Genomic DNA, 18,800 nt, shown 5'->3' with positions numbered 1-18,800 from the left:
TGAAGTACAAGCACCATGAACTCATTGGGCTAGAGTTCTTTGAAAATAGCTGCAATTTCAAGCAAGAATTTTGTGTATTTTATTGTAAGGTATTCATAGAAAGAAGAGATATAATGTACATAAAGATGTTTAGACCATTAAAAAACAAAAAGAATGAAGTACAAACACCATGAACTCACTGGGCTAGAGTTCTTTGAAAATAGCTGCAGCGTATCTCTGTATTAGCTGAAAGGTGATTACATGCAAGCCTCCTTCACAAAATGTTCAACCCTCTTCTCCTCAAGAGAAATCATACATATAGACTCTCTTAGGCCACTTGCTCACCTTTAGGAGTCAAATTACTTGGTGGAGGAATTGACTCCAAGATTCTGTCAACCAACAGGTGAGAGTGAGAAGGTGGAACTCAAACACTTAATGGAGAGTTTGTTTAGGAGTTTGTTTTTTTTTTTTTTTATGAGGCCTAATAAACATCAAAAACAACCTATGATGTACATTTATCCATGCCTACATCACCTAGCTTCGAAGCTAGTGCCATTACATAGAGAATCTTGACTTTGACTAAGAAAACTAGAAAGTAGAAATTTAGATATTGAAATTTACAATTTAAAACACAAAAAAGCGCAGAAGCGCAATGTCGACTTTGAGCTGATTTTTAGGTGCCTTCCAGGTGTCAAAATGCAAAACTGAGAGAATGGTCAACTAGCCCTTCAAGTCTAGTTTCTAGAACAATTTGAATTTCTGAATTTGGACCATGGGAAGGCCTTCAAAAATCCATTCTCCCAAGGTTGCTCTAGAAGCACAACGCCTGTCAAAAAATGGTCCAAAATGCTAGTTTTTGCCACTTTTTTTGTTTTTTTCTCCAAAACTGAGCCACCTTTACAAAATTTGAGCAAATGGGTTTTTAGAGGATGGCAAGAGCTTTCCAAAAATGTAGACATTTCCTCAAATGGAGGCCTGAGGAAAAAGCACAGCGCGTCTGGAGCATCTAAATTTCTGAATTTAGACCAAAATTTCTTAAAACACTTCATGTGCTCAGAATTTGCTCAAAATTGGATGGAAGGTGTAAAAAAATGTTTGTTATTTTCAAGTTGCTTTACTTTGACATTGGCGATCATGTTTTGAGCTTGGTAGTGGTGCGCCATGTGTCTGAGCAACTGATTATCCCTATTTGCCTTCTCAAGGAGCTTCTCCAAGTGTTCTTTTACCCAATTTAGCCAATATTCCTTATCTTGATGAACCTCAAGGGCAATCCTATCCTCTAGGTCAAGGTCCTCATTCAAAAAAATTTGTTCTTGCTCTTCTTGCAAAGCTTTCTTGAGGCCTCTTGTTCTTGGTCTTTTCCTCTTTCCTTTCCCTTTTGATGCTTCAAGCTCGCTTGATTCCATGATCTCTTTGCCTTTGCCATCTTGCTACAATAACTTGGCGTTTTCCTTTTCTAAGATCAACTCCTTTGCTTTGAGATGATTATTTTCCTGTTCAAGGAATGATATGACATATTTTTCTCTTTCCAAATTGATTGCTAGCTCCTTGATTTGATAGTCCTTATCCCTCATTGTTTGTCGCATGTTTGAACTCTGATCCTCGGCCTTTGAATCAACCGGTTCAAACTCATGTTCAACTGTGTCTTTCTCCTTTGCTGTTGGTTCTTGCTTTGTCAATGAAGAAGGCTTGGCCCCTTTCTCTCTATGAGAAGAAAACACAAGCCTCTGTGTTTTCTTATACACTTTAGACACCTCAGGTTTGAGTAGCTGAGTCTTCTCCACTGTTTTGCTAGAGGACTCCACCTCTGTTTGCTGTTTTGGAACACAAGGAGGTTGAGATGTTGCATCTGTTTCATGCCATTTCAGGGCTATTTCCAAAAATGCTTCCCAGGCCATACCTTTCTTTGCTAGCTGGTAAAGGGCAGTGGTTTTGATTAGACTGTGATGAAACAAGCTTGGGGAGTGCTCTTTGTTCTTTAATTATATTTTTCCAGACATTTTTGAAATGCTCTTGGATAAATAGTTACACATGTTGAGTGGCTTTTGAGAGGTGAAATGCATCAGGAGGCGAATATGATAAGCATACAACCTGAAGAGTCTACCTTCACAAGTGAAGAACCTCATGACAGTCTTCATCAAAGGGGCATATTTCTCCAATAAATATCCGAAAGACATAAGGTGAGTATGTGTTTCTCTGTATGGCGTCCTTAAGAAAGGCTTGTAGTATTATTCAAGATCTAGGCTCATTCCTTTGAACCAATATTTGCCATTGTCCGATAACCCTATTGCAAGTGAGATAGATGTCATTAAAAAACTAAACTCAACACCAGCAATGACAGCAGTTTCACCTTTCAGTTGAGTTGCCACCCAATTTGTTAATTGCTCATGAAATCCCACCTTGCTCACCCTTTTGCAAAATTCCAGGCAATGTACATCCTCAAAGCATTGTTTGATGAAAGGATAGGAGTTGATTGCATTACAATCTGATGGCTCATATATGAGGATCTTCCCTCCTTTATGTTGTCTTTTTATCTCTAGCGAAGACTCTGCCTCCATGATGACACAAAGTCTTGTCCCTGGGCTTAGAAGTCAATAAAATCAAGCTTGCAAGTGAAAAAATGAAATTTGGGAGAGTTTTGAAGGATTTCGGTGAAGTGACAAACTTCAATGGCAAACAGAAATATGTATAAATAAATATTTTATTAATAATTGAATACTGAATTGATGATTACATTTTTAGAGAGAGCCCCGGTTATATACAACCTTAGGTGCCTCTTGGTGAAAGGGCATGATCTTTGGTCATGCCCTTTTGCCTAAATACTACAACTAATCAAATTTACATAATCCTAACTAATTTTTACATAACATTGGCTTCCTCTCGAAAGAATGTTTTGTCCTCAAAGCATATGTAACGACGGATGTTGTTGACAAAATGATTCATTCTCCCAAGAAGCTTCTTCTTCGGGTAAGTCCTTCCACTTGATCAGATATTCCTTGATAGTACGATATCGAAGCCTTCTTTCTCTAGTAGACAAAATACCTTCTGGTTCTAGAATGACTCTTCCCTCATCATCTAAGGATGGAAGCGTTGTTTGCGATGTTTGATTGTTATCTAGTGCCCTTTTAAGGCAAGATACGTGGAAGACGTTGTGAACACAACTTGTCTCTGGAAGGCTTAAAACCATATGCAACTTGGCTAATCTTTTTGTTGATCTTATAAGGTCCATAAAACTTTGGTGCCAATTTGTTTTTTCCTTTCTATTTTAAGGATAATTGTTTGTATGGTTGGAGCTTAACAAATACCCATTCTCCGACTCGAAACTCTCTTTCGGTTCTGTTACGGTCTGCTTGTTGCTTCATACGATTCCTTGCGTTATTCAAGTTTTCTTTTAATATTTGGACGATTTTTTGGGTTTCTTCTAGTTGATTTTTAATCGCAGATAGATTTGTCTAGAAAATAGCTAGATCCTTCCATTTCGGGGGTTCATACCCATATAAAGCTTGAAATGGCGTCATTTTTGCTGATGTATGATAAGTGGAATTATACCACCACTCAGCAAGATGTGACCATTGAGCCCACTTATTTTGTATTTCTGTAGCGTAGCAACGTAGGTAGGCCTCCAAACATTTATTGACAACCTCCGTTTGGCCATCTGTTTAAGGGTGACAAGCGGAACTCATATTTAGGTAGTTTCCTATATGGCTGAACAATTCCTTTTAGAAATTACCCTTGAACTTGGCATCTCTATCACTCACAATGACTTTCGGAAAACCGTGTAACTTATATATATTTTTGCAAAATATTTCAGCGATTTTTTTTGCTGAGTATGGTTTCTTTATTGCCATAAAGTGAGCATATTTGGTGAGTCTGTCGACTACTACGAAAATCTTGTCCTTGCCTTCAAATATTGGTAATCCTTTGATAAAGTCCATCGAGATTTCTTCCCATTTCTGATTTGGAATGTTTAAAGGGTGAAGTAATTCCGGTGTCGTAATATTTTCGCTTTAATTCCTTTGACACGTGTCACATTCTGCTACATACTTCTGAATATTGCGATTCATTCCCTTCCAAAAGAAGGATTGACGTGCATTGTAGTAAGTCTTAAAGAATCCTACATGTCCAGCTGACGGTGAGTCATGTGATTCCTTGAGTATCTTAAATTTAAACTTGGAATTTGTATTTAGATAGATTCTTCCCTTGTACCATAGGATATCATTCTTCCACTCAAGTTTTGAGTTGTTGGGAAGGTTATTGATTATTACCGTTATTTCTGGATCCTTGGCATACTCACTTCGAATTTCGTTAAGCCACTCAGGAACAACAACCGAAATTGCAAGTAGTGTTGGTTCTTCATATTTCCTGGAGAAGGCATCTGCTACTACATTGTCTTTACCTGTTTTATGTAGTATTTCCAAGTCAAAAGTGACAATTTTTTCAATACATTTTTGTTGTTCTTCGAAAAGTGTTTTTTGTTGAAGGAGATGTTGGACACTGTTGTGGTCTGTTTGAATGGAAAACTTACTTCCCAAAAGATATTGCATCCACTTAGCTAGTGCATGCATGATAGCGAGCATTTCTTTGTTGTATGTGGATTTGAGGCGCTCTTTTGTTGAGCTTCCTACTTTCAAAAGCTATTGGATGTCCTTGTTGTATTAGTACTCCACCTATGTCGAATCCAGAAGCATCCCACTCAATGATAAATGGTTTAGAAAAATTTGGTATTGCTAATACAGGAGCATTAGACATAATTTCCTTTAATTTTTCAAAACACCTTCCCGCTTCCTCATCCCATAGAAACAAATTCTTCTTTAAAAGATTTGTTAGAGGTGTAGTTATATGTGCATAGTTTTTAATAAACCTTCGGTAATATCCAGTCAAACCTAAGAACCCTCTTAGCTTGGATATATTGACTGGTTTGGTCCATTCTTTTATAGCTTTGATTTTATTAGGGTCCACCTTTACGCCTTCATGGGATATAATGTGTCCTAGGTATTCTACTTATTCCTTTCCGAAGGTGCATTTGGATTTTTTTTTTTTGCGTAAAATTGGTGTTCTTTAAGTAGTGTAAGAACTTTGTCCAAATGTTGCAAGTGCTCCTTCCAAGTTTTATTGTAAATTAGAATATCGTCAAAGAATACTAATACAAACTTCCTGAGATGTGGACGAAATAATTCGTTCATGGTTGCGTGAAACGTTGCTGGTGCATTGGTTAATCCAAACGACATTACTTCAAATTCATAGTGACCTTCGTGTGTTCGGAATGCCGTTTTTGGTATGTCCTCTAATCTGATTCTAATTTGATGGTAGCCTGATCTTTGATATTGTCAGCCTGCCCCTCTCAAGCTTGATCTGGAATTCATCTAATCTTTTATTGACCTCATCGTGGTTGCTATTTACCTTATGCTTTGTGTCAATCAATTTTTTTTGGAAATCAGCCATTGTCATTGACATTGAGCGAGTATGTGGGGGCGTGTATTTATCTGCCAGTTTAATTTTTTTTTAGTTAATTAAATTAATGTTATATATAACTTTATAACTTATAATTAAATTATAGTTATGTATTATATATAACTTACATATATAACTATATTATATATTATATATATAAACAAATGTTATATATATTTAATGTTATAATTATATACATGTAACGTTATGAATATATTATATATATTTAACGCGGACAGTCACGTCCACCATAAATGGTCACATGCTGGTTGACAGTCACGTGACCTGGAAATATCTCTCGCAGCCCACCGTAAAGGAAGGCAACCCACGGCTCACACCAGGTCACCGCATATGTTATTTCACGCAGTCACAGGTCATGCAGAACTTGCCGCAGGTTCGACCTTAATGACGGCAACAAAAAAACAACTGGCAGAAGGGCGAAAGCGTGTGGCGGACTGGGTAAGTCTGGACAACAACAAGTTTTCGTACAGCGGCGGTGGCAGCACACAATGAGCAGATGCACGATGGGTAGATAAATGATGAGTGGATGCTGACGGAGGTAGCAGCACGATGACTGGAATGCCCAGACAGGGCCGTGGAGCAGCAAGCCTACTTGGAGCTGGGAGGTGACACTTAATATGACGCAGGGTCAACAATGATGGCAACGGAATAATGGATAGCGTAAACAGGGGTAGCGTAGGTGGATAAGGTGGTAGCAAAACAGAGATATGACGGATGACGCAACGACGATGAAGACTGGTGATCGCCAGGCGAGAAGATCGTTTGCTCTGATACCAATGAAGTGACAAACTTCAATGGCAAACATAAATATGTATAAATAAATATTTTATTAATAATTGAATACTGAATTGATGATTACATTTTTAGAGAGAGCCCCGGTTATATACAACCTTAGGTGCCTCTTGGTGAAAGGCCCTTTTGCCTAAATACTACAGCGAATCAAATTTACATAATCCTAACTAATTTTTACATAACATTCGGGCACTTTGTTCTTCATGCACCACAGTGTTCCTGAGCGTAGCGCCGACCTCCTAAGCGTAGTGCAGTGTTTCTAAGTGCAGTGCCATCTTCCAAACAACGTTTGGAGGCCTTAAACTGCTCCAAATTGAGAACTTGATAGCTCGTTGGAAAGCTCGTGAAGTCTTATATAAGATGGACTCCTCAAGCATGCAATTTGGACACTCCATTAGGGAGAAAAATTGATTTTCCCAATGTCACTCCAAAACCCAAGGTTTCTCTGACAAAAGAGTAGCTTCAACTTGCAGAGCACTTTTGGATGTGTTCCACTAATCCAAATCATGATCTGAAGGTACCATTGGAAATCTTAGGATGTCTTCTACACAATAGAGTCCTTAAGCACTGCCAACACCTGCTCGAAACCCCCGAAAAACTGTTTTGAAGTCAAGCTGTCTAGAAGTGCAACAACTCTCCCATAGCAAGTGTATTTTGGGCATTTCATTCAAATCATAACACTTGTGCATAAAATGAACAATGTTTTTGTTCCTTGGACTATAATGGACAAAAACCTCTTTCACTTTTGTAAAATTATTCTCCATTTGGTCGGAAACATATTTTGAAGAAAACATGTCCCTATGAGAAATGATGATGCGAGGTAGTGTACTACAACATTGTCTTATTTGAAATAAAAGATTACCTTTACCTTTATTTTGCTTTTATTAAGCTGCTAACTCCCTTTACCCACTTAATCACATGATGGGCATGTTTTTGGCAAAATATGGTATCATGATAACACATGGAGTGAAACCCTAGATCATGACCTAAAATGATGAATTTAACCATTTCATGACCCAAGACACTTAAATGAAGGTATGATACCTCGAAGAAGACAATGAACATGATCAGTGATGAAGACCATGAGTAAGTGAAGGGAGCAGCAGTGACCTAGACACAACATCCAATGACCAAATTTTTATTTGAGGATTCACTGAAATGACAAAAATTTGACTTGGCACCCTCACAACACCTTGTAAGAGCATATTTAGTCACTGGTGACACACTGAACTGACTGACACTAACGACTGCCTTTAGTTATAAATAGTTTCGCATAACTCAAGCTAAATGCTTGGCTTTTTGGAGTAGCTTCTCTTGTAGTTCATAGGAGATGGATCATTCTTTGGAGATGTAAGTCATGGCTTCATGTTCCACTATTGGATCTAGTGTTTCAGTTATGTAATAGTGTAGTTGGGATCTTTCATTCATAATCAAAAGCTCAATGAGCCGACCCTTCCCATACATGTATCGTAGATATAGTAGGACTATTCTTGTTATGTTTACGGTATATGTCGGTTTAATTACATTCTAAGATAATTAAATATTTTGTTGCTTAGCTATGGTTATTGTTGAATAAGTTCTGTTATGCTTTCATGATTGTTGTTTATTATGTGGACTAATCTGCAGGTAATTGTTAATTTATGGTATGTTCTATGCTTATAGCAGTTTACTTATCTTTCTTTTTATTATCCACAGATTAGCAATCACATGTACATTAAGTAAAGTGCAGATGAACATTTAAACGATCAACAGAAAACAAGCCAAGGCAAGAGACACAAGATGTGGCGGCTAACCAGGGACAAACCCCAATATGGGGAAACCTTTTGATCAAATCTTCTTTTATTTTCATTAATTCAGTAGAGAGAAAATAGTACAAAAGTCTAATTTATATCAGCAGCATCAGCCCTAAACTAGGGCAGTCAATATCTGTCAAACCAGTGGTCGGGTCACCTCGATTCTTTCACCAAAAAATGCGGCCTTCCAAGGAGAGTTAGTTTCACCTATTGCACAGTCCAGAGAGAGAGTGATGGTCAATGCTGGTCAAAGTTCCGATCTGCAGTTGCATCCCTAAAATCTGCGTCCTTGCTCCACACGTGTGAGAGAAGAGTCTTTTTTGCGCAGGAGAGAGAAGAGACTCTTTTATGTGTAAGAGAGAGAGAGAGATGTGATGAGAAGTGAAGTGTGCAAATGAGGAGAATACTCCTTGTATTTATATGCAAAATGTTGGGGTTGAATAGATGCGATTTTTGGGCTTCCGAGCCTACATAAGTCGCTGGCTGACTTTGACAATTAGTCCATAATGAAAATAAATTCATCTCCATAAATACATATTGGAATAAGATGATCTTTAGATTAATCCAACACCTCTCTATGAGAGGAATTTAGTAAAAATATTATCATCCATGAATAAGGTGAGCCACATTAAGTTTGGCCCTAGTTCCCAATTTTAACACTCCCTCTCAACTAGGGAGAACTTCATCTGCAATCTGTCGGACCATCACTGCTGTCCATCCATCAATTGCACTGTTTTGTATGGCTTGACCCTTCTTGCTCTGCTCTGCTTTGCTCGAATTATGAAGAAGAAATGATCGAGGATGTATCATACCGTCCTCCACTGACCCAAAGTCAGTCTCAGAGTATGTACCACTCTCACTGGTCCCAGACCAATATCATTGATCTCAGATCAATGAAGGTCATCCTAGCATAGGGAGTATGGTAGATACAATGATGCGTCCATAGGTACTACTATGGTCCCTATCCTCATTTCCCTGCTCATTGATCAAATGAGAGGTACTTCTCATGAGTCCCACACTGCATGGGTAGGATGCCTCGACAAGAGAGCTAATCATCCTGTCCACAAGAGAGCGAATCATCCTGTCCACAGGAGAGTGAATCATCCTGTCCAGTGGATGCCAGATAGAACTAATCATCCTAGCCTACAGGAGAACGAATCATCCTGTTTCATAATTGCCATGGAGAACACATCATCCAGGCCCACAGGAGAACTAATCATCCTGTTCCATAGTTGCCACGACGTGTCACAGGGGAAGGTTGAACCTTTTACCCCGTACCAAGTGCACCAACAGGGGATGGTGAGTCACCCTGTGGTCACATGTTGCTCCAAGAAGTACCCCGTGCCCCCTTGGAGCTCCCAGAGCTCAGTACATCATACTTGACCCTCATCAGAGGGTCTCTGAACGACACCAAGTTGTTCTCGGAAAGTCAAGAATTTGACCTTTCCTAGGGGCTTTGTCAGAATGTCAGCGACCTGTTCATCTGTACCGATATGTTGGAGCCTTATTGCTCCCCGCTGCACCATATCTCGAGTAAAGTGGTACCTGATATCGATATGCTTGGAGCAATCATGAAATATGGGATTTTCTGATAAACGAATCCCACTCTGGTTGTCACATAAAATCACGGTGGTATCCAATGTAAATCCAAATAGCTCACTGAAGAGCTTTCGCAACCAGACTGCCTCACAGGAGGCCATGCTAGCAGCAATATGCTCTGCCTCGACGGTGCTCAAATCCGTCGACTTCTGCTTCCTTCTCATCCAGGAAATCGAAGCAGATCCCAAGGAGAAACAACCCCCAAAAGTGCTCTTACGGTCCGCCACATTGCCTGCCCAATTAACATCAGTATATCAAAGTAGTCTCACATTTTCGGCAGTGTATCTTAACCCATAAGTAATTGTGCCACGAAGATATCTCAACAGATTCTTGGCACCAATCCAATGTATGTGGTGAGGTTCAACCATATGTTGACTGCAAAGCATATGTTTGGACGGGAGTTCACTAAGAACATTAATGCTTTGACGAGTTGACAATACTCGGTGGCATTTCGTAAAACAGGTCCAGCAGCACTACTGCTTAACTTTTTGAAGTCAAGCTCCATCGGGGTAGTTATGGGCTTGTAGTCCACCATATCGAATCCTTCCATTATCTTCACCACATATTTTCCTTGAGATAGGAAATTTCCCTTGGCTTTTGCCAAACTTCAAGTCCTAGGAAATAGTGCATTAGTCCTAGGTCCTTCATTTCAAATTCAGAAGCCAACTCCCTCTTACATTTGTGATTGAGAGGGTCTGTACCTGTTAGAAAGAGGTCGTCAACATACAACACCAGTATGAGAGGTTTGTCATCTTCAACCTTAAAGTAAAGGTCAGGATCGAATTGACTCCTAGTGAATCCATGCTTCATCAAGTAGCTATTGATCCTTTCATACCATGCTTGGGTTGCTTGCTTTAGTCCATAGAGGGCCTTATTCAACCTGTACACATGAGATTTTCGATCATGAATCTCAAATCCTTCAGGTTGCTCCACGTAGACCTCTTCTTTGATTGAACCAAGGACGTGGTGGTATATCTGGCAACAGGGGCAAATATCTCGTCATAGTCTATACCTTCCTTGTGGGAGAAGCCACGAGCGACAAAACGAGCCTTATACTTTTCCGTACTTCCATCAACTCCATTTAGAAGTGACAACTGTCTTGTCTAGGGGTTTGGGAACCACTTCCCAGACATCATTCTTCATAATAGACTCATATTCTTTGGTCATAGCATCCTTCCATACTTGATGCTTGATGACATCTGAAAATGATGAAGGTTCGTTTTGAATGGTCGTGCTCATGATGGTTAGGTATTCTTGATACTTGTTTGGTTTCTTACTTTCACGGAAGGTTCTTGGGGGTGAAGTGTGCCCTTCAACATCATCAACTGTCCCCCTAAGCCATGAAGGCCTCTTCCTAAAAGAGGAAGGCTCAGGTGGAGGAGGATCAATAGGATCCATGGGTTCTTCCATATTGGGCATTGTTTCATCAACTTTTTCTTTCGGTTCCCTGGTGTCAGCTTCTTGAGAGCTCCTCACAGTAGGAAGATTGTTCACCTTGCTGAGAGCCATATCTTCGTCAAAGGTGACATCATGACTAATCACGACTTCCCTTTGATACATAGATTCTATAGCCCTTAGTATTTTCATTATAGCCCACGAAGATTCCTTTCTTTCTAGATGCACCCAATTTGTTCCTTTTCTCTTTCGGCACATGAAAATATACAGGGCTTCCAACAATTCTAAAATGAGATACGTCAGGTTTCTTACCAGTGAACATTTCTTCGGGAGCCTTGGAACCCAATGCTTGATGGGGGCATCAATTTTGTACATATACGGCGGTGTTTGCAGCTTCGGCCCATAAAAACTTCGAAAGTCTTTGATCATGGAGCATAGCACATACAACTTCCACAATCGTATGGTTCTTCCTTTTCGCCACACCATTCTGTTCAGGAGAGTATGATGTAGTAGTTTCCCTCTTAATGCCAGCCTCTTTACAAAAGTCACGAAACTCATTAGATTCATATTCAGTCCCATTATCAGTCTTTAAGATCTTGATCTTCTTTTCGGTTTGATTCTCGATCAAGGCTTTGAAGTGTCGAAACCAGGAAAACACTTCATTCTTCTTTTTCAAGAAGTATATCTAAGTCTTGCGAGAATAGTCATCTGTAAAAGTGAGGTAATATGAATATCCTCCCAAGGAGTTCACAGGCATCATCATACCAGATATGTCTGAGTGAACTAACTGCAATATATCGGAGGTTTTGCTTTGGCTTGAGGGGAATGGTACCCTTTTTAGCTTTCCTTCGGCACATCCGGGACATACACCTTCTTGCTCTAATTTGAACTCGGGCATCCCGGCCACCATTTTTCTTACATCAGGTAGAGATTTATAATGAAGGTGAGCAAACCTCCGATGCCATAGTTCGGACTGAAGAGATGTGTCACAAGACATGAAACCTAGCGGACTTCCTCTAACCTGATATAATTAATCAACTTGAAACCCAAGAGTGAAGGCATATTTAATATTGTTTTTCCATGCACGTACCTTGCCATCCCTGAAAGCCATGTTGTAGCCTTTGTCTTCCATTGCCGAAATGGATGCCAGGTTCTTTTTGAGATCAGGTACATATAATACATCCTGTAGGTGGATTGTATTACCTTGATTCAATTTAAGAGAGACATTGCCTACACCTATCACTGGATATTTCATATTATCTCCAAGGACAATTTCCAGGTTGGTTTCTTTCTCTATCAGATTATGGAGAACTTATTTGTACTAGTGAAGTGCCTTGAGGCACCACTATCAATAAGCCAATTTCCCAGCGAGTCCAGAGGAGCAGAGGTAGATAGAGCAGCTGGTAGATAATATTCATCTTGTTTATTGTCAACAATGTTAGATTCATACTTGGAATTTCTTGCCTTCTTGAATGGTTGTCCTTTTCCTTGATTTCCAACACTCCTTTTACCTCAGCCATTTGACCTGCCATTACTTTGATTGCCTTAAGAGGGATTTTGATCATCATCTCGGTGTGAGTTCCTTTTATCAGGACACTCCCTTGCATAATGACCTGGTTTATTGCAATGGTAACATTGTCCTTTTCCACCCTTCGGTCAAGCCTTCCTTTTGGATTTAGCCTCGAAATTGTTTCTTCTTTTAGCATGAGAAGAAAAAATAGCAGGATGACCTTTAAGTGTGCATTTCCTATTCTTCCATCTTAGCTTCTTCTTGAATGCATCTTGCCATTAATTCCTCAAATCCAGGAATTACATTATTGTTGAGGATAGTAGTCTTGAATATATACCATTTAGATGGTAGTCCTCCAAGAGTTGTAAGTGCCATTTCCCTGTCAGGAATTACTTGCCCGATAGATAGGAGATCTTTCTTGATCTCGGTGATTCTTAAGAAATATGCTTGCATATTTTCATCTTTGCCCTTCTTAATTTCCTTCAGCTTATTTCTAAGAAACAGAACTTGATTTGTATCATTAACTTTAAATAAACTCACTAGTCTATTGTAGATTTCCTTGGAGGTGTTCAACTCAGAAACATAGGCCACCAAGCGGTTGTCAATAGAGTCCCAGATGATCTTCCTTGCTTTGACTTCTCCGGATTTCCATTTGTTCTTGGCAGCAGTGGGTGCATTTTATGGAGGCTCAACAATATTGCCTCTCACATGGTCCAACACTCCCTGATCTTCTAAAGTCAGATTGAGAGACATCTTCCATTCGTGATAGTCAGACTTCTCACGAGATTGTCTTCGGTGGGGAAGAGTGTTGAGGACACCATAGTTCTTTTAGGATAGCCTTGCCATTTTTTTCTTCGGTGATTGCTCTTGCTCTTGCTCGGGCTTTGTCTTCACCTTTGCTCTGATACCATGTTAATTTATGGTATGTTCTATGCTTAGAGCAGTTTATTTATCTTTCTTTTTATTATCCACATATTAGCAATCACATGTACATTAAGTAAAGTGTAGATAGAACATTTAAACGATCAACACAAAACAGGCCAAGACAAGAGACGCAAGATGTGGTGGCTAGCCAGGGACAAACCCCAATATGGGGAAACCCTTTGATCAAATATTCTTTTATCTTCAATAATCAGTAAAGAGAAAATAGTACAAAAGTCTGATTTATATCAGCAGCATCAGCGGCATCAACCCTAAACTAGGGCAATCAATATTTGTCAAACCGGTGGTCGGATCACCTCGATTCTTTCACCAAAAAATGTGGCCTTCTAGGGAGAGTCAGTTTCACCTACTGCGCAGTCCAGAGAGAGAATGATGGTCAACGCTGGTCAAAGTTCCGATCTGTAGTTGCAAGCCTAAAATCTGCATCCTTCCTTCCACACATGTGAGAGAAGAGTCTTTTCTGCGCAAGAGAGAGAAGAGACTCTTTTCTACGTAGGAGAGAGATAGATGTGATGAGAAGTGAAGTGTGCAAATGAGGAGAATACTCATTGTATTTATATGCAAAACGTTGCGGTTGAATAGATGTGATTGTTGGGTTTTTGAGCCTACATAAGTTGCTGGCTGACTTTGACAATTAGTCCATAATCAAAATAAATTCATATCTCCATAAATACTTATTGGAATTGGATGATCTTTAGATCAATCCTACACCTCTTGACGAGAGGAATCTAGTAAAAATATGATCATCCATGAATAAGTTGACTCACATGAAGTTTGGCCCTAGTTGCCAATTTTAACAGTAATCAACAAGCCTTTCTCTTCGTTCCCGGGTCCCCATTTAGGATAGTACTATTACTTTCCTAACTGGAGGCTCATTCTCCTTTACCAGCCATGGCAGTTCCCATGCACCTTACATTTGATGTCTCACAAAGGTTACATGCTACCACAAAGAGGTGTTGCGTTCTCTTGTGTGTGATTGTAACGAAGACATATCTTTGAAACCTTTCCAACGGTGGCCAGACCATCTAGTCGGATGGGACTCCTTCACTAACAGTCTGAGGTCTAATTGGGACTTCACATTGGGAAGATCCTCTTACATGTTGGCGGCATCGAGCACCGTCAACAGAACCACAGAATCTGTGGGCCCTTTATCCATTTGTTGGCAGTTCGTGATATGATGATCAGGGTGTTTTCTAGAAGAACAAGTATTAAGAATCGTAATGCAGCGGATGGTATGGCAAGTGACTCTCTTGCCAACCAGTATATAAATAAATTCCTTAATGTTGTAGGAATTTACAGGGTAAGTTCCTCAGAAAGAACACCAAAAGGACACCGCTCACAACCAGATCTCAAATCAATACACCAGTATTTTTGACGTGGTTAAAACCCTCAAAGTGCAAGGAGGGAAACAGTCCACGGCCTGCCCCAACGTGGGTACTACAGGCAATTTATTAATCAAAGAATGAAAATTTACATAAACTTCTCTCATGCACGGATTACCCGAACAATGACCCTCCATGCGCTTTAAATAGAACTCATGGACCAATCGGGTGTCAAGCCACGGATCAAGTGTCGGTAATACCGAGGTGAGAGTGAACCGTCGGATCACTACATATCGTGACCGTCGGATTGTAAGTTACAAAATGTACAACGGTAAAGAAACACACTTTACCTAACTCTATACTAGACCAAGTTGAACTTAACTATATCCTATGTGTCGGAATATCCTAACAAATGTCCTTAGTGCAATTGTATTTAAGACACATCCCTTTGATGTATTGCTATAATTTAGCTGTGGGTTAAAGAGCTTGTCAGGTTCACAACAAAGAAGTTTAAGTAAAGGCTGCCTGAGATAATCCAATAAATACTGGAACTAAACCAGAGCCTGAAAACTCTTTCTCAATGGGGCAGTGAGGTTGTGTTGATTTTTCAGTAGAAAAGTTGATCTCAGGTATATGTTTTAAAACACTATCAAAATGTTTTCAGTATCTATATATCCAAGTACTTTTCTACAGAATTTCCAGGCAGGCCTTGGCATACCTGAAGGTGAACATTAAAAATCCTTTTGTCAAATTACAGATACCTTTAAGATGCTAGCCCAAGGGCTCCCAGAAATATCTCAGCTAATCGGTAACTGTGTTTTGAGACTACACTTTTCCCATGAGGTATCTGGATTCTGATCAGTCGCATGCGGCAAATCTTGGGATAAGCTTCATTGTATTCTAGAATATTATTTTTAACACGAATGAGAGGGAGCATTAGAGGTTATTGCCACGTGATATGCTTTTGCCTTTTTTGATAGGAACAACACTCCTTAGTGGCAAATGCACAGTGAGTATTGGTCTGGGTTTCACATTTATAGGCCACAAGCCTTAGTGGAGGATGAGACCAAAATGACACATTAAGTAGTATGCAGAGGAATTCTAAAGCTTGCAAAGGGTGGGGACGATTAATGGCATACTTGCAAACTCACGGAGCAAAATGTCTGTAAAACCTTACCTTTACTGCCTCATTTTATAAACTAGAATTATTTACAGACGTATTTAATACAAGCATGCAAAGGGTGGGGATGATTAATGACATACTTACAAACTCACTGAGCAAAACGTTAGTAAAACCTTACCTTACCTTTACTGCCTCATTTTATAAACTGGAATTATTTGCAGATGTATTTAATACAAATATTCTCGTGGAAAATCATTGTTGGAAACTTATTTTTGAAGGTTACCTTGTGATATTTTGTTGGCTGCTTAGTCAACATGCCATTTGATTATGGGTTCATGTCCAATAGTAAGGTCAGTGGGTATGAGATCTTTGATAGTCAAGTTCAAATAAGAAATCTGGTATTGCCATTGGATGTGAATGACACAAATAATTTATCAAATCTGGGAATTCATTCTTATAGTGTAAGCATGAATCTCATTTAACTGTTAATTATCATTAGAATAACACTATTTTTACTTGTAAGCATAAAAAGAGTAATTCATCATGAAAGTTGTGAAGCTGTGTAATGCCATTTGTACATATATACAACAGCTGATACTTCTCTTTTATGAACAGATAACAGGCATACTGGCCTTTTGCTAGATGCATCATCCTTTATGCACCCAAGGATTTTTCCAAGTTCAGTTTTGGATGATCGTGATGACTTCAAACTTGGACATGGGAAAGGGACCTGGCCAAAGATTGTTAAATCGGAGGTTCCATTGATGTTTGATGGCCATCCACAAACAGCAGGTGTTAATCGGCCATCATTTACTAATGCTCTGTCTTGTCAAAGTGCTGACAGGCTACTCCAGCTCTTGCAGAGCTCCAAGGCTTCCTCTGTCAGCGTTCTCAGTCAAGGCATTCAACATTATACACAGAACCCAGCCAACCCTCTTACTGAGGCCTTAACTCGTTCATTGTCACCAGGAACAGGGGTTATTGCTGGTCTAGAAGTAGCAACGGCTACACAAAATTTATTAGGAGTCTCAGACTCTGGTTGTGCTCTCTCTCTTCTGTCATCGCAGTCATTGGGCTCAAGGGCTCTAGGATCAGCCTCATTAGATCTGGCCACTCGACCAGGTGCCACATTGGAACAGTTTATGCATGAGAATCATTCTTCCATGGATCAGATCTCACTGCAAGGAATGCAACATAATTTTAGTCTAGCTAATAGCTCCCAAGCCTCTGCAGGTCTCATCTCTAATGGATATACCCCTGGTATGAATTTTATTGATAAGGTTCAAGTTGGGTCACTAACTCCTCATATTGGGGGTATTGGTAACTTTGAAACCCCTATGCATGGCTTTCTGCAAGGACAAGGATTTAGAAATTCTCATGATGCAAGATCAAAAGCTGTTAGACGTACCATTGATTTAATGCACATGTCCTCGCAGACACAGGGAAATGGATCTCAGGGACAATCTGGGATAGTGCAGCATGGTAGTAATGGTTCCATGAACAATTTATGGAATTTCTGTTGATGAGGTGCCGTGAACCATCACTTTTGGACTTACAGCACATGCAGCTTTAGTGGGGTTTATATGCTTTGTTCTTTTCTTTCAACTTAACAATAGACCTAGACCTTTTAGATTTCAGTTATTTATGATAAGACTAATGAGTGTAATTGCAACTTTTGTTTTCATTGTCCACATTTCTTCCTTGGTGATTGATGGCCCTTTTAGTCTCTTGATGCTTGCATGTGTTTTGTACATTTATGCCCTTGAAGGCATTTGTGTTCCACCCATCTGTTTTGCAATATATCTTCAAATCGGTCATGCTAATCTCTAGAATGAGTTTCTTGAATTGGGAATGCTCCTGGGCAAGATGTTCGGCATTTTCTATTTATTTCCTTTTCTAGTGCCGTACAGAGAATTTCTGTGAGAGGGAAAGTTTATTTTAGATGTTGATTAAGATTAAATTTGCTATATATATATGTATAAAAGATGTTTGGCATTTGGCATTTTCTATTTATTTCCTTTTCTAGTTACGTACAGAGAATTTCGGCGAGGGAAAGTTTATTTTAGACGTTGATTAAGAATATATATATATATATATATATATATATAAAAGGTGGTTGAAAAAAAAAGAAAAATCTTACTAGCTTTGAGGCACTGATCAAACAGTTCTGATATACGTACACATGTACAAATATATATGCATATAGTTATATATCCGTTCACAGACAGACAGATATATGTCTGTCTGTCTGTGAACGGATATATAACTATATGCATATATATTTGTACATGTGTACGTATATCAGAACTGTTTGATCAGTGCCTCAAAGCTAGTAAGATTTTTCTTCTCTTTTTCAACCATCTTTGGAACATTTGCCTACAATGGTCATCAAATTTAAATCTGTTTGATCGGCTGATAGTATACTGTAATATTAATTGGCCAAGTAATCATAATCTATTGAAATTTTGGCATTGATAATTGCCGTATGTTTTATTAGATGTCATGGTGATTATAGTTTGATGCTTGTGAAAGGGTGGCAATACCGGATTTTCCTTTCCCAATGCAAGTTATTTTGAGATCCTTTTCCACTCTGCACTTTACACGGTATTCACTTGTAGATTGTGTGCTTCTGAAAATCTTACTCTCTTGTTTTTTCAGAGTTTGAAAGCATCTTTGTTTGGTAGTGTGATGCATTCTGATAAAGGAGAATTCAGATGTCATGGGGGTTTTCATTGGTTTGTAAATCCATTCTATCTGTTTGAGTTCATTCACACATTGAATGGGTTTTGCATATTTGATCAATTCAAGGGATGAATACTCTAATGGTGACATATATTCGAAATGATGCCATTGCAATCATTGATGTCCATAGA

The 18,800-nt window shown here is 39.2% G+C and overlaps 1 protein-coding gene across 1 annotated transcript in view; it reads left to right on the top strand.

The window, feature by feature from the left end:
- The window catches only part of LOC149168490 (uncharacterized), a 73,375-nt gene extending 55,759 nt beyond the window's left edge, over positions 1–17,616 (top strand). The window contains exon 3 of the mRNA XM_089428262.1: positions 16,543–17,616. Coding sequence (XP_089284388.1) covers positions 16,543–17,450 — 908 coding nt within the window. The 3' untranslated portion in view covers positions 17,451–17,616. The remainder of the gene's footprint in view (positions 1–16,542) is intronic.
- Positions 17,617–18,800: the final 1,184 nt, after the last annotated feature.

The sequence above is a fragment of the Pinus tabuliformis genome, chromosome 4_2 (genome assembly GCF_031772625.1).
Source record: "Pinus tabuliformis cultivar Carrire ecotype Pingquan chromosome 4_2, CPIR1, whole genome shotgun sequence".
NCBI classification, from domain to species: Eukaryota; Viridiplantae; Streptophyta; class Pinopsida; order Pinales; family Pinaceae; genus Pinus; species Pinus tabuliformis.
The sequence above is the reverse complement of the archived record's forward strand: the minus strand, read 5'-3'. Positions and strand labels throughout refer to the sequence as shown.